We start from the raw sequence: 25,249 nt of genomic DNA on the forward strand, positions 1-25,249 counted from the left end.
ATATTACAACCTCGCCTGTCGTAAAATTAAAATTGGCAGATGTATCCCCACGCTTCCTTTCCAAAAAAGTAATTAGCAACCTGGGACTCTAATATGAGCACTGATTTGCTCAGAGTTACACATGTTGTGTGTATGTATACACTATTGAATTTACAGACGGACATGACAGTAGCAAAACACACCGAACACGGTAGCAAGTATTACTTGGGGATTCATTCCCAAATAGACACCCCGAAAAGATGGTACTAGCTTACACCATGAAAAAAATAACCCCAGAACTAATACAACTACAGAAGGCAGAAACCGCACCAACACACTTCCCCACCTAGACAACACCGATCTAGCGCGGCGCAACGGCGTACGCAACCGGAATTAGGTCAGAATACCTGTCCGAGAGGCAGGGCCGTCTTTTCACCAGCCAATCATATACCCGAGCTGCTTCTTTTTCTGATTTCTATTGATCTACAGAAGTGTCGATCAATGTCGTCTTTGTATGCGTAATATTAGGGCGGGCTCGTAGCAGATCATCGACCAATTCAGTACCGCATTGGTGCGGAAGAGACTCTGATCTTGGATTTCTTTGTTACTTTCTACCTTTCCAGCGCGCAGAAATGCGGCGATCTTGAGCCCACAGGGAGAGGAAGTGACGTAGGGATGGTGGAGGGGCGCGCGGTTTCAAGATGGCGGTTGTTGGATAGCCGACCGGGAGCAGAGGTGAAGGCCCCTGCTAAATAAAAGAGGCCGACAATCGTCCCCTCCCGGCTTCTCGCAGTCCCGGAGTCCAGCGGAAGTGTAAGTGTGCGAGATTGTCCCAATCGGATTACTCATCTTTTCCGTTCCATCCTTGGGCTCGCGCTGGTGCCTCGGGACAGTAGGCCCCGTTGCCCGCTCTTTCTCTCCGTGGCAGGGGTCTCCCGGGTCGCGGACTTGGGGGATCCCCGAGCCTGGGGCCGACCGGCGACCAGCGAGCGGATAAGCGGCTGACTTCGCCCGGTTGACTAGCGCCGCCTCTTGTCTGTCCACGTTGTTGATTGGTAGGTAGCCTTAGATTTGATGGTCAGGGTCAACCGTCGCTATGGTTTCGGCAGTTGCTGCTGCTGCTGCCGCCTCGGGTGGAGATGGGCTCAGTCTCCTTGGAGCCTCTTCGGCTGTTTTGAGTGCCCTCATTGTTCTGTGGCCCGATTTCCCTATCGCCCCTGCTTTAAGACAAAAAAGTAGTTTGCGCAGTCTGAGGCTCCGATGGCCTCTAAAAAAATTTCTGTAATTGTCGTTCTGGTTCCGTTTGGGAAAGATGGGTCCAAACTAGAGCCAGAGGGTAATTGAGCGAGGAAAGCAAAAGAGGTTACGAGTCATCAAAGATATGAGAGCTTGTATTTATACTAAATTTGCGTGCTTCTGCCTTCCATAGCCCCCATTCACAGTTTTTCTGAGAAGGAAACCCTTAACAGGGTAAATTAGTTACCTTCGGAACAGCTTTGAAACATTCAGCAGAAGGGAAGGCAATTGAACTCTTGCTGAGAGAGTCCTTGACTTAGTAATGTGAGACAAAATCTTCACAAAGAAGGAAAGGTATCATTGTACGGCCGCCTAAACATTTTACCTGACGCCCATAACTTCCCTAGTAAAAGGTTTTCGTTAGGCAAACCCTGTCCGTTGTTTTTGTGCACCTACGTTAACACACTTTCGAAATGCTTCTTTTTCAGACCCCTCATAGGCTTAAGGACCTTCAAGGGGCACACCAAAATATGGCTTACAATCTTATTAACCATATTTTACCGTGTAGAATGTGCATCCGTGTATACTGCACACCCACGTTTTTGGCCCAAACTTTCAGGGAAAAAAAACTTTCATTTTCATTTTTTAATTCAATTATTTATTGATTGATTCATTTCTATTTAGATGTTTAAAGGAATTTTAGCATTTATTTTTGAACATGTTATGGTACAAGAAGTTTTATGTAACAAATAATTACAAAACACAAAAACAAGTTATTTCAGGTACTACCCATGTATAATGCGCATCCTTATTTTTCCCTCAGAAATTTGGGCAAAAAGTGTGTGTTCTACGTGGAAAAATACGGTATACTGTAACCCAGTCATAATTTTTTCCCCCTCGCTTTCTCCCACCTCACCGTAATCATTCTTACATTCCCCACCCCTATAAAAGAGACAACAAAACTGTCATTACCCAGAGCATTTTTGAGATCTTGCTGCCAGGCAGGTCATCGGTTTGGCTCAGATAACCTCTAATATATTCTTATACAAATTTTCTACAGGCTTGGACATTTTTAGGCTGAAACTTTTTTTTTTAATGAACAAGTGAACCATACAGATTATCAACATGGGACGAAGATCTACATCATCCACCAAGAGTGGAAAATTTATGAACCCCACTGACCAAGCCCGTAAGTATCCATTCTTGTGGATGACGAGGAGAAGTGGTACACAGTGCAAGCACTAGGGAGTGACTTTCATGATGCCCTAATGACCAGATGAGCAGTGCCAGGAGTCCTTTGTATGAAGTTGACCAGTGTTCTCGTGGGCACATGATTAAAACTCCAAAACATGCAACCAGACCCACGTGGCAAAGGGTCGCCGGTTTGATTTGCCAGTCAGGCCACATGCCTGGGTTACGGGTCCAGTCTCCGGTCAGGGTGGGTATGAGAGGCAGCCAGTGGATATGTCTCACATCGATGTTTCTCTCCCTCTCCCCCTTTCTCTCTCTCTAAAAATAAATAAAATCTTTTTTAAAAAATTTTTAAATAAAACTTCAAATCATTCGAAAAAAATTGCCCATATTTCTAATTTGGTTGACTTGCAAAGTAGAATTGCCTTAAGGCTTTCTTTTGTATTTGGGATTTTGAATAAATTAGTTTGGCAAGTTCCTGTTTAATATTTTTTGGCATCTGTTTTTCTTCGTGTTCCTAATTATTTCTTAAGAAAACAAGAAATTGTTGGCATTTTTAGTTGACAGAATTAGAACGCTGCTAGTGACATAGTAGGTAGAGGCCGGGGCTGCGGCTGCATACGCTGCCGTGCGCAGGGCAGGCCCACAGTGCAAGTTGTCTGTGTTGAGAAGTTGCCTTAACAGCGGTCCTAGTTGTAAAGGTTTATGTTCTTTCTCTCCCTCAAGGAAAAGAAGCCCGGAAGAGAGAATTAAAAAAGGTATGGTTTCAGGCGCATCAAATTAGTTATCCACGCTGTGTGGCACATCTTATCATTTGAGATGAGTGGATTTCAAAATAACATTTCCAATTATTTGCCAGAAAATATACTTTACACTTCTTATATAACAAGCCATAAAATTTCAATATACCATACAAATGCTCTTTGACTTAAGATGAGGTTACTTAATATGTCCTAATAAATCCATCATAAGTTGAAAATACCTTAATTCAAATTGCTTTTAACACACCTGACCTACCAGACAGCACAGTGCAGCCCACCTTATCTTAAACAGGCTCAGCATTTTTACATTAGCCTACAGTTAGGCAAAATTAGCTTGCTGCTGTCCGGTATCGTGAGAGACTGTCGTGTTACATATGGCTAGCCCAGGTAAAGGTCAAAATTTAAAGTACAGTTTCTACTGAATGCGTATCACTTTGGCACCATCATAAAGTCAAAAGGTCAGAAGTCAAAGCTTGGTAAGTTGGGGACCATCTGTACTTGGAAACTAAACTAACCTTGCAGATGAGCTCACAGTGAGGTTAATTAACTTTCCCAGTGAGTTACATAAATACTTTTGAAGGCAACTCATTTTTGGTAGTTATTAAAAGATACTACTTTGTTAATAGCTACTGAATTAGTGAATGAAAATAAATGTGATACTAAACAGCTTTGTGCATTTGCTTTCCTGATTATGTAGCTGTTGAGCTTGTCACAAAGTGCTTCCCAGAATAAGGAAGGATTTAGTTTATAGCATCATGCCTTAACACATTGAGAAAACTTAGGTTTTTAATTTTGTGTTCTTGTTATATTGTTTAACATTAAATACTGCAAATATTTTCTCTGGTATATAATTTTAGAATTTAGCTGAAACCTTTGTTTATTACCCAAAAATGTTTTAAGTAACTGCTTTAGATCTCACAAATACTTACCTCAGAGAGCACATCTAAAAATAAATAACATTTATTTTCCTTTTTGTATAAAGATGAAACAGTTTTGAGTAAACAATTATATAGTTTCTGGTGGATCAAACAAGTGATCAGAAACCAAAAAGTTCAACCTCAGTTTAAATAGATTCTTGAAGTAAATCGAAATAAAACCACCTCGGTAGTGTCCAGCTTCTTGACATACTGCTCTTTCCTTTTTCTAAGAACAAAAAACAGCGCATGATGGTACGAGCTGCAGTTTTGAAGATGAAGGATCCCAAGCAGATTATCCGGGACATGGAGAAATTGGATGAAATGGGTAAGAATTTGTTAAAGGGCCAAATTTTATAGCAGAGACAATAGTCTGATACACAGAGGCAGGCAGATAATGAGTGAAGCAGAGAGAGGCATTATGCGGAGAGGCATAAGAAGAACTAAAGCATGGTGGCATTTGATGCTTGAATTAACTTTCGTGTCAGAAAGACAAAACGCAGCGGTGGGGAGGCATTGTAAACTGGAGATGTCGTTTGGAGGAAGAGTGAAGCCATTACTCATCTTGAGCTAATTGTCGTTCGGAGGTCATGAACACCCACTCTGGCCAGCTCGCTTCCTGAGAGGAGACAGAAGTCTGGCTTCTGAAATTACCTTGCGGTTTTTTATTTGTGTAGTTTTGTTTTTTAATGCTAGCAACTACCACGTAAATCTATGAGGCCACCATGAGTATACCAGTTTTCCGTATTTTCCAGTGAGAAGATCCAAAGATACTTGACTACTTAGTAAGGATGTAGCAGAAATCATCAAATACTTAATAATCAAATACCAATATCAAATATTAGGATCCCCCCTTTTCACATTTCATAGGATAATTTTATTCAGTCCCTTTATCTGCATCTTCAGTATCCCTGCATTGTCATAACTAGAATCACGCGAGGTGATTGCATCTTACCTTTCCTTGTATCTGAGGCAGTTGGAGAATCGTGTGTGATGCTGTCCCTGGAAATTTTATCCCAACCCACAAGCACCTATTTTCTTAACATTAGAACATAGGATTTTTATTATTTTTTTAATAGAAGTTTTCCAGCATGCAAAAATAAAGTAGTTAAGTCAACTATGTGCTTTTCAGCAGTCAAGTTTTTGCCAGTTCTGTCTTCTGCCCCCCTGCCACTTTTTTAAATTATATATTAAAGGAATCTTTATAAGTTTTGTTTACAAAGGTACCCAAAAAGTTTTAGTGGTTTGCCAAAAAACAGTAAGTGAAAAAGTCACAGTGGATCTCTTCACTGATGCATTGAATGGGTTAAAAAAAATCCAGGTATGTGAGGGTGCAGAAGTACAAGCTCTCTGCCGTGATGTGGCAGAGCCTATGTACTAAGAGTTCGGGCCAGGCTGCATGATGCCAAGTCCTTCCCAATCCTAAATTGATTTATGTGGCTTAATCACACTATGAGTACTATGGTGTAAGACCATACCTTCTGGTTTTGAATAAATCACCAAGGTTAATAGTGGGATTTAGGGAAGAGGATAATTAAACTTGTTACTCTTTAAGAAAAGGGAGAAGGGAACATTGTTTATCAACACCGTAATTACAATTTATAAAACTCAGTACAAACTAATTTAAGGAGAAAAAGGCATATATTGACTCCCATAACTTGGAAATTCTGAAGGGAAGCTGGCCTTGAAAATCCCGATACCATTATCAAGCCTGTACACCTCTCTGGTCTTTCGTCTGTTACCTTTGTTCAGCATACTGCTGATGAATCTCTTGGGGTGGGAGGTAAAATATGTGTGTGGAATGTAGTGGCGGTTGGGAGACAAGGCCACAGACAGCTGTCGGTTTATTTCATTCCTGCTTGTGAGAGCGTCGCTCTCCCACATCTCCATTTAAAAGCCTCAGACAAGGATCTGGCCCCAGTCTGGATCATGTGCCATTTGATCTCTGAGTCAGTCACAGGCAAGGGTGATGGAGGGGGGCAGGTGTGACTAACCTGGCAGGCCTGGGAGTCTTGTGCTAATCCCTCTTGGGACAGAGGACCTGAAATTAAGGCCCAGGTTGAACACATGGGTTGTATGGTAGCTAGACGAAGAGCACCAGTCCATTATGAAAATAATAGGTGACCCTGGCTGGTGTAGCTCAGTGGATTGAGCGCGGGCCTGCGAAGCAACGGGTCGCCAGTTCGATTCCCAGTCAGGGTGCATGCCTGGGTTGCAGGCCAGGTCCCCAGTTGGGGACACGTGAAGGGTAACCACACATTGATGTTTCTCTCCTCTCCCTCTCTTTCTCCTTCCCTTCCCCTCTCTCTAAAAGTAAATAAATAAAATCTTTAAAAAAATAAAAAATAATAATAGATGATAAGGTAGACACCACTGGGTATTTAGTTTGTGATCCCCTTTAATCATCAGGCATTTGTTGTGAAGTAGTTGATGTCCACATTTTGCAGATGAAGAAGCTGAAAATAAGAGAATTCAAATGACGTGCCCAAGATCTCAGAATTACATGACAGAGCCAGTGTAGTGTGTAAACCCAGGTCTGTCTGGCTGAAGCTTAACTGTATCAGGTCATTAGCATAGAGGAGTAAAAATTGATTTTTACTGCAATGATGATGAAAAATAATTAGATGACATTTCTTAGAAAGGAAAGTAAAATTAGCGGCCATCTTAAAGGGGTGGAATTTTCATAAGTATGTATTACAGTTCTTTAGAAATGGAAGAATATATCTGATGTCTAGCCCCCTTTTAAAACTTTTAGCATGTAAGTTTTTAGAGAGAAGGGAAGGAAAGACGGAAACATCTTTATGTGGTTGCCTCTCACGCTCCCCCTACTGGAGATGAGCAACCAAGGCATGTGCCCTGGACTGGGAATGGAACCAATGACCCTTCAGTCCGCAGGCCTGCGCTCAGTCCACCAGCCAGGGCTAGCATATGTTTTTGATGAAACAATATAGTCTACTGATAACCTAAATAAAATGACCTTTTTGTGTTTAATTCTATAATCTACTCTTTTCTCTCAGAGTTTAACCCAGTACAACAGCCACAGTTAAATGAGAAGGTGCTGAAAGACAAACGTAAAAAACTGCGTGAAACCTTTGAACGAATTCTACGACTCTACGAGAAAGAGAATCCAGATATTTACAAAGAACTGAGAAAGCTGGAAGTGGAATATGAACAGAAGAGGGCTCAGCTTAGCCAATATTTTGATGCTGTCAAGGTAATCAAGTTTCTTTAGAAAGAGAAACTAAAATACTAGATTTGCTCTTAAACTTGTTAGTGGGAGAATTCATTGTTGAGCCTCTTCCTCTTGGCAGTTTCTTGTCAAACTGAACATACACAAGAGAAATTAATCCATCTGCCAACACAGTTACAGCCAAAAACTGGGAACGGCTCAGATATTCTTAAATCTCAAAAACATACTGAACTTCTGTGGTTATGGTTTCATTTCTGTGAAATTCTAGAACAGGCAAAAAATTCGTAACAGCGGTTGTCTTGGGATAGTGTTAGGGATTGACTGGGAATGAGTATGAAATACTATATGCATTTGTCAGAACTCACTGATTTTGTGCATGTCATTGTAAATTTACCTCAAAATAAAAATGTAAAAAACCTGAATGCTATTATTTTTGTAAAGTAGGTAATACGGGTCCCATTTACAGAAAAAGGAAACTAAGAGAACTTGCTTAGTCATGCAGCTCAGATGTGGCAGAAATTCATCAACGGCAGACTAATTTTAGAGCCCAACCTCTGCCACTGGAAACATGCTGAGTTAATTGATACTTGTTATTTATCATCCAGAATATTAAATAGAATAACTCTGGTACTAGAGACTTTAACACCTGGACTTCTCTAAACAGCAGTTATTTCAAACCAAAACCAAAAAGAATTGATACTAGGAGGAGGAGAAGACTGAGTTTGGTTCTTTTAGAGGAGATTGATTGTTTTCAGTATTGAAGAGGCTTATTCTTGTTTTTGTTTGCTTGTTTTATGAGATGTTCGTGTTAGGTGAAAAGCAAATCTAGGTTATAGAACAGCTGACAGTGAATTTCTCATGTAGAGTTGGTAGCTTACTCTTATTGTACTACTGAAAGACTCTCTCTGTTTCAGAATGCTCAGCATGTGGAAGTGGATAGTATTCCTTTGCCAGATATGCCGCATGCTCCTTCTAACATTTTGATCCAGGATATTCCACTACCTGGTGCCCAGCCTCCCTCCATCCTTAAGAAGACCTCAGCCTATGGGTACGTGGTAGCATAACCAAATAGCATATATTAAAAGCACCTCTTGAATCTAGAGCTAAAATTAATGCAGTGAGAAATAAAGACAAAGTGAATATAAGCAGTGCCTCATTTGATTAAAGATGAAATTTTAAAATCCCTCGAAAATTATTTAGAAACGTAAATACCACTGTTAACATGATTGCTGTAAAATTTTCTTTGCAGACCTCCAACTCGCGCAGTTTCTATTCTTCCTCTTCTTGGACATGGTGTTCCACGTTTGCCCCCTGGCAGAAAACCTCCAGGTCCACCCCCTGGCCCACCCCCTCCTCAAGTCTTGCAAATGTATGGCCGCAAAGTGGGCTTTGCCCTCGATCTTCCCTCTCGTCGGCGAGATGAAGACATGTTGTATAGTCCTGAGCTTGGTAAGGAGCGACTGTTCCTTTTGCTCTTATAAGCTACCCAGTTTTTACATTGGCCCTCTTTTACATCTTGTTCACCACCCTCAGAATTGGGAAATAAATGAGAATACCATATGATGGACAAACCATAGGGTCTGCCTAAGTAAAAGCAAAGTATAGAAGTGTTGGTTGTATTTTAAATTAGGCTATTCTTAGAAATATCACTTACTACCAGTTTCCTAAGACTTGGATACCTGTTTCCCTTCAGCTTTATTGTTACCAGATTAGAATATTGTCATATACACAGTGATTGTGTGTATATAATTTCTAAGTGTAATTTGTTTTCAAAGCTGAATCTTTTAAATTGCCAGATGAAAATATTGTGAGACTATCTGAATAGCTGAAATCTACACAAATTTTTTAAACAATTAGATTATTGTCACATAATGAGCATAATTGTCTGTGTTTGGGGGTACCATGTAATGGAGGAGCCAAACATATTACCTGTTCCCTGCTCCCCCCTCCCTTTCCAGCTCAGCGGGGTCACGACGACGATGTGTCCAGCACCAGTGAAGATGATGGCTATCCTGAGGACATGGATCAAGATAAGCATGATGACAGTACTGATGACAGCGACACTGACAGATCAGATGGAGAAAGTGAAGGGGATGAATTTGTGCACCGCGACGATAATGAAAGAAACAACAGTGAAGAAAAGAAATCAGGTATGCGCAGGTGAAACTTGCATGGTATTGATCAGTAAATAGGACACAGGCGGAGGTCCTGACTTCTTAATGCATCTGTGAAAGTAACTGTGAGCTCCTTGAAAGGAAGGGTCAGAGCTGCGTTCATCTTTATGTCTAGCAATCTCAAAGTTCCTGACACAGAGTAAGTGCTAATGGATATTAAAAAAGAAAAAAAAAGCAATGTATGTAATAAAAATGTCTACGTAATAAACTTTACTTTTGAGGAAAAAGATAATAGCTCTTCAACAGCATAAAGATGTACTCTCATGTATAGGAAAGAAAGAACCACATGACTACTGAGAAAACCATATTCACATTGTTGCTTTTTAATAAGTCTATTTAAATACCTACATTTGAAGCCCCTTAAATTGTACGTGATTGGGGTGTATTACATGAGCCAGAGCCATAGTGACAATGCAGGTACGCCTTTGAGTAGAGTCATGACTCAGTGGGAATGTATCCATAATGTGTGTGTCTGAGTATTATAAATAATGAGCAGACTGAGTTACCATATTTTCAGTCTATAAGACACACTTTCCCCCACGCGGTGCTGCGCGCCCTCCCCTCCCCCAGCAAATTTAGGAGAAAAATGGGGGTGCATCTTATAGTCCGAATGTAGCTTACCTGGCTTGCTTGGGTTGGGGACAGTGGAGTGGGGTGTTTTTTCCCCTATTTTCCTCCTCTAAAACCTAGGTCCTGTGTGTCTTATAGTCTGAAAAATACGGTACATGTACTTTTAAAGTAGTTACCACGTTCATCAAGAAAATTTTAACCATTGTAATTGGTATTGAGTAATACAAAATATATAAGGCATCACACCCCAATAGTTTCAGAGCTTCTTTGGGAATTGTTTTAGTAGCCAGCAACTCAGTATTTATGTATTAGTTAACACTAAAAGTATTAGCATTTATAATATTGACAATTTTTCCTCCTATTTCTCAAGAATTATGGTTGCAAATCATAAATCAAAAAGCTAGTTTAAAAGGTGGATAAAGAGAACCAGTAATGAAAAATTATGGAGGACCCTTACGTAGGAACGAGTACTAGAAAGTAGAAAGCCGTTAGGGCCGCAGCAGCTCCCTTTCTTCTGGGGCTGGGCGGTCTTTGCCTCGTCTTCCTCTTTCTGACAGCCGGTGTGTTTAACATGCACTCATCAGTGCACTCTCGCTGAAAGTGGCAGTCCTGTGATTCAGTGGTCATTCAGCTAATATGTGTTGAGTTTTCACTATATGCAAGGCATTTTTGTAGATCCTAAGGATGTAAACAAAACTAAAGCCCTGCCCACATGGAACTCCTATCCTTTTGTAAGTGCTTACCAAGTAAGAATGCTTCTAACATTGCATCATCTAGTATGATGTTGAAAAGCATCCAGTGAATAACTTTTTTTTCCCCCTCAGTTAAGAAGTTCCCTTCTAGTTTGCTAAGAGCTTCTGTCATAAATGCTTTCTAAGCATCTGTTGGGGTGTTGTTACGGTTTTCCTTAAGTTGTCTATTGTAGTGAATTCCATTATAAGTTTTCTAGGGTAAAAGGTGAAAGATTTACATTATAGCTTTTCTAACGTTAAACTATCCTGCACTTCTGGGACCAATCTTACATGTTTACAATTTTTTTTCTTTTTTTAAAACGCTCTCTGATTAAATTTGCTTATATTTTATGGTGGCCAGCAGGTTAGTTTTGGTGTCAGTATTACGCTAGCTTCATGACTTCTGGATAGCATTCCATCTTTTCCTATGCCCTTTTGCAGGAAGTTTCTATAGTGTAATCTTTGGCTGAATGTCGTTGTAAAATTATTTCACCCACGTGCCTTCCAGCGAGCAGATCTTTAGTTCATTTCTGTTTCTTCTGGTCTTACCGCTTCTTTGACCAATTTTAGTAACTTATATTCTTCTAAAAAAATGTCTATTATTTTTATCTGGGTATTCAATTTTATTGGCAGAAGGACGTTAGTATTCTTGAAGTTTTTTGTTTTTTTTTTAATTTATAACTTTTAAATCACTACAGCACATATTACCAGTTGGCACTTTATTTACTACCTGTAATATGTCTATCTCTTTCTGGGCTTATCTTCTGCCAAGTATGACAGAAAATTTGCAGCCAGCATTCGTGTCTAGCAGTTTATAGTGTTTGTTCTATAGTAAGCATTTACTGAAGTGTGTTGATACCAACTCCACCCCCACCCCGCTCTGGCACCTTAGGTCTGAGTGTACGGTTTGCAGATATGCCCGGGAAATCAAGGAAGAAAAAGAAGAACATTAAGGAGCTAACTCCTCTTCAAGCCATGATGCTTCGAATGGCAGGTAAGGCATGAAAATAGTAGTGAATCACCTTTGATATTTCCTGGTGCCAGGTGCTTACATATGTTTTTCTATTTAGTATCCCAGCAACCCTGAAATAAGTTACAAATCCTCGTTTTACAAAAGGTCAGGTCTGGAAACATTAAGGTGCCCAAAGTTACATGCAGCTAGTAAGTGGTTGAGCTGGCATTTAAATTCAGGTCTGTCTTATTCTAAAGCCTGTTCCACTATGCTACACTAGCATAGATGAGTGGAAAACTGTTTGATCCTTCCATATCATAAGTATTTTATACAAGAAGACTATTTGGTTATTTATTTTCAGAAAGCATTTACTGAGCATGTGTCTTCAGGCAGCACTCCTTTACAGGCTATAAAAAATTAACTCCATTTACCTGGTTTAAAATTTCTTTCAGGTCAGGAAATCCCTGAGGAGGGTCGGGAAGTAGAGGAATTTTCAGAGGACGATGATGAAGGTGATTCTGATGATTCTGAAGCAGAAAAGCAGTCACAAAAACAGCATAAAGAGGAATCTCTTTCTGATGTCACATCTGCTTCTTCGCAGCAACAAGCTCCCCCACAGTCTGTTCCCCCTTCTCAGATACAAGCACCTCCCATGCCAGGACCGCCTCCTCTTGGACCACCTCCTGCTCCACCGTTACGGCCCCCTGGACCACCCACTGGTCTTCCTCCTGGACCACCTCCAGGTAAGCATTTACATACTATAAATAAATAATTAGGTCTACATGTGGTTAGAGTGAAGTCATTCCAAAAAATACATACCATCAGTAGTGATGTTTTCTTTTCCTCCTAGTGCAGTTACCTAAAAATCAAGGATTCTCGAAGGCCAAATGCAACTGGTTTATTCTTACAGCATTGTTTGCAGCTCATAGTATTTCTGACTGCCGTTTTTTTCTCCCAAGCTCTTCCTTTTTCAGCATTCTTTAATTGTGATGCTGTTAGGCAGAAACGGAGTATATAGCCAAGAGTTTCTTTTGACACTACTTTTTAATATGACAGGTTGACCTTGTTCAGAATTGGTAGCCAGTGAGACTAGGACGCAGTAAATGCTATCTCATGTCCCTTGGTTTGGGGATTGTTGGATGTCGGTGTAATCTTTATAGTTAGAAATAAAGTGATAGGTATTGAGCACATCTTCAGCTTAAAAGTATAAAAAGTTTATTTACAGTATGAAACAACATATACAACTTCTTGGCTCTTCATGATTTTATTCCTTCTCTACAGCCAGTTGTTTTCTTCAGTTGACTTCATCCATTTCCTATTGACTCAAAGCAAAATGACCTATCTTAATGTCATTCTCTGTGGTCCTTGGCTTTATCATAATGAGTTTCAGGAGATCGCTGAAGCACTTGATTTTATGGTCCGTTTTCAGCTCATGATGGAACCATTTAAGAATTCCTTTCGCCCTGGCTGGTGTGGTTCAGTGGGTTGGGCACCAGCCTGCAAACCAAAAGGTCACCAGTTCAATTACCAGTCAGGGCACATGTCTGTGTTGTGGGCCAGTTGGGAGCATGCGAGAGCCGTAGAAGTTTCTCTCTTTTACTCCTTCCCTTCCTCTCTGTCTAAAAATAACTAACTAAATAAAATCTTTTTAAAAATAAAATTTTTAAAGAATATGTTATTAATTATGCTATTACAATTGCCCCACTTTTTCCTCCCCTTTATCCCCCTCCACTCTGCATTTCCCCTCCCACCAGCATTCCCCCCACCCCTTACTTCATGACCATGAGTCATACATATAAGTTCTTTGGCTTCCCTGTTTCCCATACAATTCTTAACCTCCCCCTGTCTATTTTGTACCTACCATTTATGCTACTTATTCCCTGTACCTTTTCCCCCATTTTCCCCCTCCCCTTCCCCGCTGATAACCTTCCCTGTGATCTCCATTTCTGTGATTCTGTTCCTATTGTAGTTGTTTGCTTAGTTTTTGTTTTTTAGGTTCTGTTGGTGATAGTTGTGAGTTTGTTGTCATCTTACTGTTCATATTTTTGATCTTCTTTTTCTTAGATAAGTCCCTTTAACATTTCATATAATAAGTAAGGGCTTGGTGATAATGAACTCCTTTAACTTGACCTTCTCTGGGAAGCACTTTATCTGCCCTTCCATTCTAAATGATAGCTTTGCTGGATAGAGCAATCTTGGATGTAGGCCCTTGCCTTTCATGACTTGGAATACTTCTTGCCAGTCCCTTCTTGCCTGTAAGGTCTCTTCGGAGAAATCATCTGACAGTCTTATGGGAACTCCTTTATAGGTAACTGCCTCCTTTTCTCTTGCTGCTTTTAAGATTCTCTCCCTATCTTTAATCTTGGCTAATGTAATTATGATGTGCCTTGGTGTATTCCTCCTTGGGTCCAACTTCTTTGGGACTCTCTGAGCTTCCTGGACTTCCTGGAAGTCTATTTCCTTCACCAGATTGGGGAAGTTCGCCTTCATTATATTTTCAAATACGTTTTCAATGTCTTGTTCTTCCTCTTCTCCTTCTGGCACCCCAATGATTCAGATGTCCCTGAGGTTTCTAAGCCTCTCCTCATTTTTTGAATTCTTATTTCTTCATTCTATTCCGATTGAATGTTTCTCTTCCTTCTAGACCGAACCACTGATTTGAGTCCCAGTTTCCTTCCCGTCACTGTTGGTTCCCTGTACATTTTCCTTTATTTCACTTAGCATAGCCTTCATTTCTTCCTTCATTTTACGACCATATTCAACCCAATTCTGTGAGCATCCTGATTACCAGTGTCCTGAACTCTACATCTGATAGGTTAGCTATCTCCCCATCACTTAGTTCTTTCTCTGGAGTTTTGATCTGTTCTTTCATTTGGACCATATTTCTTTTTTTTGGAGCACCTGTTACATTGTAAGGGGTGGAGCCTTAGGTATTCACCAGGGCTGGGCAACCCACATTGCTGCATTGTGGCGCTGTATGTGGAGGAAGGGACTGAGAGGGAACAGTGGCACTTGCTAGCTTGTTCAGCTCTTGTTCCACTTTCTGTCACTTCCCACAAGAGGATTTTGTCCTTTCAAGTGCTGATTCCAGTGTGGGTGGGCTTGTGTACATTCTAGGACCCAATGGGTCTCTCCAACAGACTCTTCTGTAAGGCTGGGAGTTTCTCCCTTCACCTCAACCCCTATAGGTTTTTACAGCCAGAGGTTTTGAGGCTTTAGTTTCCCACACTGGAACCCTGGGTTGTTCAGTTTGTCTTGCTCCCCAGTTGTTCCTCCCGGCTTAAACCTCACATGAATGTGGGACCAGCATTCCACCAGCTGCTGCCTGCCTGGGTCTGTCTGCTTGTTGTACATCCTCTCCACCCAGCTCCCTGTCTCCGCCTGTCCTACCAGTCTAGATGAATGTTTTTTCTTTAACTCCTTGGTTGTTGGGCTTCCATACAGTTTGATTTTTCTGGCAGTTGTGGTTGTTTTTTGTTTTTAAATTGGTTGTTACCCTTTTGGTTGTATGAAGAAGCAAAGCATGTCTACCTACACCTCCGTCTTAGCTGGAACTTAAAAAATAAGTTAAAAAAAAATTCTTCTCATTTTCATAACATTTCCAACCCAACAGAGCTGTGATTGAGTATGCTTTTGTCAGTGCTGGGTAATAAAGAGGTGATCTGTAAGAAATTCAGTACTCTTATCTCTGGTGCTCAAATATTGTTGGATGAATTCTGCCCCCACACATTTCAATCAGTGATTTTAGGTCAAAGTGATAAATCAAACCACATCTGAGTTACCTGTATCTATTACCGTAATTACTACTTCATATATATTTGTTTGACATTAATTTATCATTTTTCTCTTTTCAGGAGCTCCTCCGTTCCTGAGACCACCTGGAATGCCAGGACTCCGAGGGCCTTTGCCCCGACTTTTACCTCCAGGACCACCACCTGGCCGACCCCCTGGCCCTCCCCCAGGTCCACCTCCAGGTCTGCCTCCTGGCCCTCCTCCTCGGGGACCCCCACCAAGGCTACCTCCCCCTGCACCTCCAGGTAAAGCTTTGATCCATAACAAACGTTTGTCTCCTATACAGTGTGGGGCATAGTAGGTTTACAGTTGCGAATGCGAGAAACAGTTTATTTTTGTCTTATTTTTAACTACTGTATTATTTTCTATACGAAGAACAACTGTAAACCAGTTTTCTTCCCACTCCATGTATTTCATTTGCTGTAGGACATATTTTTACATTTTAGTATCCTGAAATGAAGGAGTATCTTAAAATGGTGTTTTTTAATTGCTGTTAGCCCGGATTGAACTTGCATTCTTCCATAGAGTATTTGCATTGGTTCCGCCTATCACTTAAATTCTCCATTTGAGCCCTGACCAGCATGGCTCAGTGGGTTAGGTGTTATCCTACAAGGAGAAAGTTCACCGGTTCAATTCCTGGTCAGGGCATGTGCCTGGGTTGTGGGCCAGCCAGGTCCTGGGTTTGGGGCGTGTGAGAGGCAACCAATCCATGCTTCTCTCCATCTTTTTCTCCCTCCCTTCCCCTTTCTCTAAAAATAAATAATTAAAATCTGTTTTAAAAATTCTCTTGAGTTTGTTAGGTCTTACAATTGTAGTGATTCCATACATTTACATAAGTACCAATTAAAGTTCAAAATCACAAGGGAGATTTTTTTCCCCTCAAACCCAGTATCAATGCTAGATATGCAAATTTCCTTGGCTTTTTGTTTGTGGCGAGTATCTTTCTGGTTTACTACACTAACTGTCCCACTTTAATGCAAAGATCTTTTAAGCTCCAAGCTGGGACATTTTTTCTCTCTCTCTCTCAATTGTATGTGGAATATTTATGAGTTTGTATGAGCTGTAACATCACAGATTTGATAAAATTGGATTCTTGATACTCAATCTTGAAAGTGGCATTTGAAGAAAATTAAACCTGCTGTTCTTGATAAAATGATGATATGCCTAAACCGTCAATGAAACCTGAATTATTTTCTAGGAATGGTGGCATAGTTGTAATTAGTTGTAGTATCTCGTTTCCCACTCATGATGGAGTTAGCGTTTTGGGGAGAAGTGATGTGGCCATCACTAAATAATGCATGGGAATCAAACCCAACCTTGTCTGCACTATACAGCTAGAACAGACTCTTGGACTGTCAGATTTGAAATTTAACCATTTTGAAATCGTATTTGAAGCCAGTTGGTGTTTTCAATTTTACTTTATATTTTAAAGTAGTGCATTATGTAGAGAGGAAGAAAACACAATTACTATAAATGCAAAATTCAGACTGAAGATGAATCTTGTTTTATAATAAAGTATTATAATCAATATTTTTTAGTTTTAAATAGCAAGCAGCACAATTTCAGCTTGTTTTATGTAAATTGTCCATTTTTTTTAAAGTTGTCAGCCCATGTTTTTAACTTCCTTAATCACAGTTATATTCTAGTCCCTGCAGTGTTCATCAGCCTGTTTTCCGCTTCATTTAGGTATCCCTCCACCACGCCCTGGCATGATGCGCCCACCTTTGGTGCCTCCACTCGGACCTGCCCCACCTGGGCTTTTCCCACCGGCTCCCTTGCCAAACCCAGGAGTTTTAAGTGCTCCACCCAACTTGATTCAGCGACCCAAGGCGGATGACACGAGCGCAGCCACCATTGAGAAGAAAGCCACAGCAACCATCAGTGCCAAGCCACAGATCACTAATCCCAAGGCCGAGATTACGCGATTCGTGCCCACTGCACTGAGGGTCCGTCGGGAGAATAAAGGGGCTACTGCTGCTCCCCAAAGAAAGTCAGAGGATGATTCTGCTGTGCCTCTTGCCAAAGCAGCCCCCAAATCTGGTCCATCTGTCCCCATCTCAGTACAAACTAAGGATGACGTGTATGAAGCCTTTATGAAGGAGATGGAAGGGCTCCTGTGACAACTTTGATGCCCAAACACACTTCTGTTTCACGTCATTGGTTCATGGAGAAAGAGGCTCTTAGGAAACCTAAGCAGAAGAGCCACTTTCACTGTCAGGGTATTTTCTAATTTCAGTTGAAGGAGTATGTTAAAGTTTAGCCTCGTTCAGAATTCGCTGCATATAAAAGAGAGCATTTCACTCAGAATAGGTTGGTTACTGAAGCAGTTCTGCTGACATCCATTCCCTTTCATGCCACCACTTTCATCCTGTTTCTTCTCTCCAGTTCTTAGGAAATGTGATCAGGGGAATCTTTGTTACTTCTTTGTTCTGGTTCTCTTATGTGCTGTGGGCACTGGAGTAGATATTTTGAGGGGGAAAGAGTTTATTTCACCCCATCTTGCCTTTTGTGTTTATTTTTAATATTTTCTTGTAAATATTTTGTAATATTGTAGTGAAATGGATAACAACATCATTTCCTAATAGAAAGCGAGATGTGTGGGAAGCAAATGTACAATTCTTTAAAATTATTTCCCACTAACCTAAACTTTGAGTGTTTCATGAAATAAATAAATAAATAAATAAATGTTCTACTGCAAGATCCTCTGAGTTCCTGATAATGTATAAACATGGTTTCTTTTTTTATGGTCAGAAAAGAAGTATTTAAAACTGGGGTGTAAAGGTACTACCATTTATGGCACAGAATGAGAATCTTACTGAAAATGTGGTTAAACTAAGTTTTAAATATAAGGGATAAAGAAGCATTCTTTTCCTTCAGAATTACCATGTGGACTTCAGAAAAATTGAGAGGTGTTATTTATTGCTAAGAACATAGTCTTACTCTCAAAGATTGCTTGCTTCCCCCAGAGCTTTTGGAACTTATACTGATTGAATGGCAAACCTTTTAAAACATTTCAAAACTATTAGAGAATCAGAAAAGGTTACTCATTTTTGAATGTGTTAGTTTTATAAGCTTTTCTTTTTAAAAGCAAATAAAATGAATACAAATGCTTAACGTTAATTTGCATTGATACTATTTTCTTTACAAAGTGCTTTAATCACTAAATAATCTACCATGTAATTTTAGGGAATGACTTTAAAAATATTTGCCCCCTTTTACAGATGAGAGTAAGCTAAAGGGCTCATGTGATTTATCCAGTGGCCCAGTAGTGTATTTCACACGCAGGACACAAAAACATGCATGTGCGTACACATGCACACATAATGAGACAACCTGTGCTTTGCATTCAGGCTAGGCAGACCTATTCTTTCTTCCCTTCACATCTTAAATGCCTTTCATGTGAACCCTATAGTGCTGGAAGTGCATCTCTCAGTTCTCGAACTTAATTTGTGCTGGAAGGCTGTTCAAGAAGCAATTTGTTCAAAACCAAGTCACACCTGAGAGACAAGTGACTGATCATACAGGTATCAGTAGGAAAGGGTTGTTAGGTCGAGAACCGAAGTTTTGTTCAACGACATGGTTTTTTCCATGAACAACTTGGTCAAGGACCTAATTGCTCAAATGGGAGATGTTCGAGAACCAAAGTTTGTACCATGAAAAGTAAGTAAAGATTTATTGAGTAAATTACACATGTATGAAAGAGGGAGAAGTCATTGAACATAATATATCCTTAGTATTGTAAAATTCTCAGAATAGTATTTGGTGCAGTGGGTCCATACAATGTTTGTTAGAATTGTATGTGCACTTCATAATGAGACCTGTGGCTATAGGGTAGGGGATAGACTGACTCCAGGGTGAAAGATGAGGCGGGAAGGCACATTAGGAGACCACTGCATGCAGAAGATGAAGAGTACCCAGACTAGCACAGGAGCAGAAGTTCAAACCTAGGTAACAGACTGGGAGAGGAGTTGTAGAATGGAGGGAATTGGCCCAGTTTGGAACAGGTTGCTTTGCAGATAGTTGTGCAATAACCTATGGAAATTGTAAGTAGACTGGTGAAGTATGAAGCTCAGGAGGCAGGTAGAGGATATTACCACAAACACTGAATAAGAGACAATATCAAAGGGAGAGAAAAGTGAAGCAGAAATCAAATAATCACAGTGATAGTCATTTATTGAGCTCTTAACTATACACTAGTCACTAACTGCTCTATAATAAGGAATTAATATCCTTATATGAATGAGAAAACCAAGGCTTAACGGATGTAAATAAATGCCTACATTTTTATTGGGTAGATTGTTTTTTCTGACGAGAACAAATTAGGATTACATCTTTTTTATTTAAGCTAGGCAAATGGGAAGCTGGGTATTGGAAGAAGAGAGCAAAGTATTAATATATACACATAAATATTTAAAATATATAGGTAAACAAAAATTGTACTTAATTACTAGAAATACATGGATTATCATGTTAAGAAACCATAACAACCTATATGGAGACAAAAAGATAAGTATAAGAAGTCCCTCAATGAACACAAAAACAAGGGGGCATTAGAGGATTTGGATAAAGTGCATAAACGTGGGACTGGAACACCCGCAGACGGTAGCTCTCCCTCGCACGGTGCTCAGACCCTGCAGCATTTGCTCTGAGGCCTGTGTGCTTCCACTGCTCCATAAGCCCTCTTCTCAGTAGCACATTTTGTCTCCAGCTAATGAGGAAGGAGAAAGCAGCCCGTAACAGCTCAGAACCAGCCTGAATTGTCAGCCAGGCCCTGGTGTTGCTAGGAGCTGGCCTGACACAGCTCCACAGTGGTTTGTTGTGGAAAATTTCACAGAACACCAACACCAACAAGCCATTCTGTGGCTGTGAAAAATCAAAGCAAGTAGTACTCTGTAATGGCTGTCTGACCACAAAAACATGAGAATGGCCCAAATCACAAACTGGCCCAACAGACCCCTATGTTGGCCAATGTGTATTGGCCTATTCACCAATCACAGATTTGGACTCACTCCATTCCTTGTGCCATATTAGGTGGATTAATCTACCCAAATCATACTTACCTCTATTCCCAAAAGCATGCAATCCTGGGCAAAGCCCCAAAGTCAATATTAGCATAACCTATAATACATGCTTTCTAATACCCTCTTAATGAGACACTCCACATCTCCCCAGAGTATGTCTTCTCCCTTGCTGCAAAGAGCAATAAACACAAATTATTCAACTACAGGTATGTTCATGGTGGTCTTTGGCCAGAGGGCATAGACAAAAATAGAGATTCATGAAAGTATTCGTTGCTGGGACCAGGACTCTCACCTCTGTAACAGTGTGAACATTTAAAACCCCTTGTGATTCCCTCCGTGTGAGGTGCCAGTTGCTCAAGGCTGGGAGGGAAATCCATGTTGAACTGACTTCCTGTATGTTGTTGAAGCACATGTGTTGAGTTTATTATGTTTCTCTAGAAATAATAGCTCTTGGAATTTTTTGTCTAATCAAATCAATATTCTTTGATAAAATTGTTTTTAGTCTTCTATTCCATGTTTTCATTGCTTGTTGGCTTGCTTAATATTTAGTATTGTCTGTAAGAGGCCAAGTCTGCAGGGAGAGGATGGACATAGGCCTGAAATGTCTGTTTTTGAGCTGACCTCCAAGGGCTGAGTTCTGAAGTACTCCGACCAGCGACTTTAGGACACGCTTTGCTTCAGGTCACCATTTCTAAATTTAATAAAGACTTCTCACTTTTGTCTTTGTGCCCTTGAGAACTGGTTTGTTTAGTTTCATCTGCCTGGACCCATGGGTGATGACTAGCAATTGGCCATGTTCCCAGGACCAGAAATTACACATCTTTATAAAACACTGTTACTCCTAGTTATCATAATCTAAAACTGCACCTCTCTGAGGCCAAACACCTGCTTCCTCCTGTCTACTCATTATAACAGTAATTTGTACACCTACCTCTTTAATAGGCCCAATTTCCCCAGGGATCTTTTGGAACTGCAATGGCCACTTAGGCTTTTGACGTGAACAAGACAGGTCATTTGAAAAATACCTTACAACAGAAAGCAAATAAGCCCTCATGAGCACATTGCTTATCTGGTTTGTGTAAAATGGAAGATAATTTTGTTCATTGTAGGGCTTATCCCTCCGTTTCCATAATTTGTAGTTAAGCAGCGCTGGCTTTTTAATTGCATGATTTGATAAAATTACCAAGCACCCAAGTTACTAGCCAAATGTGTTGTCATTCTCTTTTATTAATGTATATGTTAAAACCTGGTTTTCAACACCTAGACTTTTCTTTCTCTCCTTGGAGAAAAACAAAATAAAGCTTTACAGTGTCCATTTTGTATCTGCCTAAAGCCAGCTGACTTCCTCATATTTTCTTCTTTACTTTTTCTGTTCCTCTTACTCTCTATTTCCCTTTTGGGAAAATAAACATTATCTGACTTAAAAAATATATGTTTTAAGCACCCCAAAATACCTACATTGCTTTTATGAATTAATAAGTTACCACTGCTTCTATAACTTTTTAAAAATTAAACTTCATTAAAATATATTTAAAAACTATAATCAATTTAATGGAATGATAATAAAGAATATAATTTAAACTGGCTCTTTACCAATAGTCTCATCTTTTTTTTTAAAAGGTTTCAGTTGTCACCATATATACCTTGAGTTTCTCTATGTACAATGTAAAAGTGCATACCCATTCCAGCACCATTAGTAAAGTGAGCCAGCTTGTCAGCATTTGCTGTGTGCGAAAAATGTAATAAACTTTAAAGAACGTTTTCTAGTTATATATCAAAGTATAAGCAAATTGGGGGGTATCAAGGAGTGCAGCAGTTTAAATAGTAAAAAATCTTTATCCCTTTAAGCTCCATCTCCTGGTGTCTTTCAGGCCAAATCCCCTCATTTCCTTAGTGGATCTTCTTCCTCTGCCAGACAATCAGATCTCATAGATCCTCATATCTGCTGTGGCTGTTTTTTATACATTCACTAATATATCTATACACATATTCTATATACATATTTTCCCTCTAGGTGATTTTGTCCACTCTGACCATTTTCAGTCATGACTCCCAAATTCTTATCTCCAGGCCGCACCTTTTCCCCTGATTCATTCACGCCCAGCTGCAGGTGTTGTCTTCTGACCCCTGTGCCTTGGTGTATGCCACTTCTCTGCCCAGAACACCTGCCGTGTCAGTCTGACTCTCACACCTACACTTACCACAGGTGCCACTCTCCCTAGCAGGCTGAGGGGCACAGGTGCCTCTGTTCCATTACAGTAACAGCCTGAGCATCTTCCTTTCTTTCCAGGTAGCCTGCTAAATTATGATCACCTTTTTTATTATACTACAACCATTTTTGTTAATGGCAGTTATCAATCATGGGTATAACATAACATTTGCACAATAAGTTGTTGAACAAGCAGGCTCCATTTTTAATCTGCACAGTGCGCTTAATAAACCATTAATTACAAACTAGATTGTCTTGTGGCGGGAGGGGTGGGGCAGGGTGCAAATTAAGTTTTACAAGCATCAACCATTTATTATGCCTTTTTCTGTTAAAGACTGAGTTACGTATACCCTTAATTAGTAAAATAGCCATTAAACTTACAATTTTCTACCAGCAAAGTCACAGGATTGTTAGAACGGCATGTTTACCTGTTTCAATAGGTCCTGCTGCTACTACTCTAACTACTGCTACTCGCTCTAAATCCATTGTCCCATAGAAACAAGAACAGTTGGGATTTACTGAGCACGGTTCTGCATGGGAAACGTATTGCTCTCATTCACATTGTCTCACTGATTCCTCCCCCAAACACACTAAAGTAAACTCTATTATTATGCCCACTTACTAGAAGACACTGAGTTTGAAAGAGATTAACATTTTCAGAGTCATCCAGCTACTAAGGAACAGAGTGGATTTGAACCTGTCTCATTCCAGAGAGCTTGAGTTCTTAAACACCACATGACCTTTCAACCACTGGAGGGGGATTTATGAAGAGTTTATATGTAGTAGGCCAGTCATCACCAATAATGGTGCCAAACTAAATCTTTTGATTCCAGGCAAAATTAACCGGCCAGTTCTCAGAGGCACCGGCCTGTCTCAAAGACAAGACTGGCCCTGCAGAAAAACAAAGAACAGAAGTTCTGCCCAAGTCACAACCTACCACACTGAATAGCTTATCTCTGCCACAAAGAGTATGTGTGTCTATAAATACAACTACGGATTATAAATCTATTAAAAATCAGAATTAGGGTCCCTTAGTTTTGGTACTGTCTTCTTTGATATGGTCTTATACTTGAAGAAATATTGGCCTTTTAAAGGAACAGCCATCCCACTGGAACTGTTTGCTCACCAAGGATCATAGGCTGGATTGACTTTGCAGCAGGTGTGCATTTTTCACTGTCAAGAAATTATTCAGGTAAGGAAACAACAACTCTCAAAAACAGGTAAGACGAGGGACTGATGGAACCTTGCAGCAGGGGAAGTATTTAAGGAGAACCTAAGAACCTCAGGGAAGCAGCAGTGGAGGTGGGGTAGCAGTCACTGCTCTTTGTATCTTGTCTGTTACCTTTCTGGCAACAGGATTAGATAGACTGAATCTTCAGAGGGAAAAAAAAAGTGTTTTTTTTCTTTTGTTTTGGTTTGTTTTCTTATAAATGTCTTAATGGGCTTCGTCCTTATTTCTTCGCCATTTTGTTAATAAGCCTCAAGTATCTCAGGAAATTAAGACTTACATGTACAACCAGCACTTGATATGTTTTTCTTTCTTCTCCAGGGCCTACCATGCCCCTAAAGTGGTAACACTGATAATATCCTAACAATTGGGCATAAAAACAAAACAAAACATTAGTTATGGTTACCTATACCTTAACCTGTAAGGATAAGCCCATATCCTGTAGGAAATGGTACTTCTTTTAATTTACTGAGTGCCTCATATATCCCTAATATATGCAATAAGTGAACAATCTCAGTCCCCAGGGTGTTAGGACTATTTAACATATGGGGAAGCATTCTGTATTGAAAGGTGAGGAGTGAACAGCTGGACATCCTGTAACCTGCCCATGGTACCCTTGGGATCTACACCTCAGCAATTAGGGGGTAATAATCTGCTTAACAGAAGTGTGTGTGACCTGGCCTTTGTGCACCTCAAAGATGACCACATGAGAAAAGTAATCTCAACATTCCTTCCACCAGCAGTGAAGTGACGCAAGTACTAACAGAAGCTGAAGGGGAATCCTTTCTCCGATGTTTATTTGTTCATTGTCCTGTCTTTGGTCAAGGAAACAAAAAACAAAAAACGGAGCTCCAACAGAGTGGAAACCCATTTGGCCTCATTCATAGCTGTGCTCCCACTACCCATCACCTCGCACTGAGCATGTTACATTCAGATGCTCAATAAATCTGGGGAGGAAATAAAGAAAGTCCATGTGGGAAAACAGGATGAAGATGTACTCCCCCCCCCCCAAGAAGACTTCAACTCTGACTCACAGGAAAGATTAATTCAAAGAAATGGAATACAAACTGGGATCTTTTTTGTGGGCCCTGTGGACGACGATGAAGCCTGTGGGAAAGAGTGAAATGGAAGGGCCAACCAAGGCCAGAACAGGATTGCTGGCGTTCAACTTTTACACGTGGATTCTTGACCTGAAATGTGTTTCTTCCCGCACTGAAATCATTTGTCCTTGCCTTTCCTCATAACTCACATATTTATTACAGCACTTCTGTGGCATTAAGCAATGCAACCCCTATAGTCAT

The 25,249-nt window shown here is 40.3% G+C and overlaps 1 protein-coding gene and 1 long non-coding RNA gene across 4 annotated transcripts in view; one reads left to right on the forward strand and one right to left on the reverse strand.

Moving 5' to 3' along the window:
• Positions 1–548, reverse strand: part of LOC123478204 (uncharacterized) — a 101,399-nt gene extending 100,851 nt beyond the window's left edge. The window contains exon 1 of the long non-coding RNA XR_008426528.1: positions 387–548. This is a non-coding gene — a long non-coding RNA (uncharacterized lncRNA). The remainder of the gene's footprint in view (positions 1–386) is intronic.
• Positions 549–634: 86 nt separating this feature from the next.
• On the forward strand, positions 635–18,188 carry WBP11 (WW domain binding protein 11). Of its 3 annotated transcripts, XM_024575681.4 has the most exons (13): positions 635–792; positions 2,276–2,404; positions 3,133–3,164; positions 4,316–4,409; positions 7,099–7,295; positions 8,186–8,319; positions 8,521–8,720; positions 9,230–9,421; positions 11,639–11,740; positions 12,151–12,210; positions 12,300–12,441; positions 15,553–15,735; positions 17,177–17,471. In XM_024575681.4, exons 2-13 carry the CDS (start codon positions 2,341–2,343, stop codon positions 17,325–17,327), a joined length of 1,551 nt encoding a protein of 516 aa, XP_024431449.2. In that variant the 5' UTR covers positions 635–792; positions 2,276–2,340; the 3' UTR covers positions 17,328–17,471. The 3 variants fall into 3 exon arrangements, with proteins under 3 accessions (XP_024431449.2, XP_024431447.2, XP_053777748.1); XM_024575679.3 differs by having other exon boundaries at positions 636–792; positions 12,151–12,441; positions 17,177–18,188; XM_053921773.2 differs by lacking the exon at positions 635–792 and adding an exon at positions 904–1,034 and having other exon boundaries at positions 12,151–12,441; positions 17,177–18,188.
• The last annotated feature ends 7,061 nt before the right edge of the window (positions 18,189–25,249 follow it).

Source organism: Desmodus rotundus, chromosome 3 (genome assembly GCF_022682495.2).
Source record: "Desmodus rotundus isolate HL8 chromosome 3, HLdesRot8A.1, whole genome shotgun sequence".
Classification (NCBI taxonomy): Eukaryota; Metazoa; Chordata; class Mammalia; order Chiroptera; family Phyllostomidae; genus Desmodus; species Desmodus rotundus.

Excerpts from the sequence above, each read along its gene's own strand:
- WBP11 (XM_024575679.3), top strand. The coding sequence starts at position 2,341 with ATGGGACGAAGATCTACATCATCCACCAAGAGTGGAAAATTTATGAAC. Across the intron at positions 3,165-4,315 it reads GGAAGAGAGAATTAAAAAAG|AACAAAAAACAGCGCATGAT; the intron begins GTATGGTTTCAG and ends CCTTTTTCTAAG. Across the intron at positions 4,410-7,098 it reads GGAGAAATTGGATGAAATGG|AGTTTAACCCAGTACAACAG; the intron begins GTAAGAATTTGT and ends CTTTTCTCTCAG.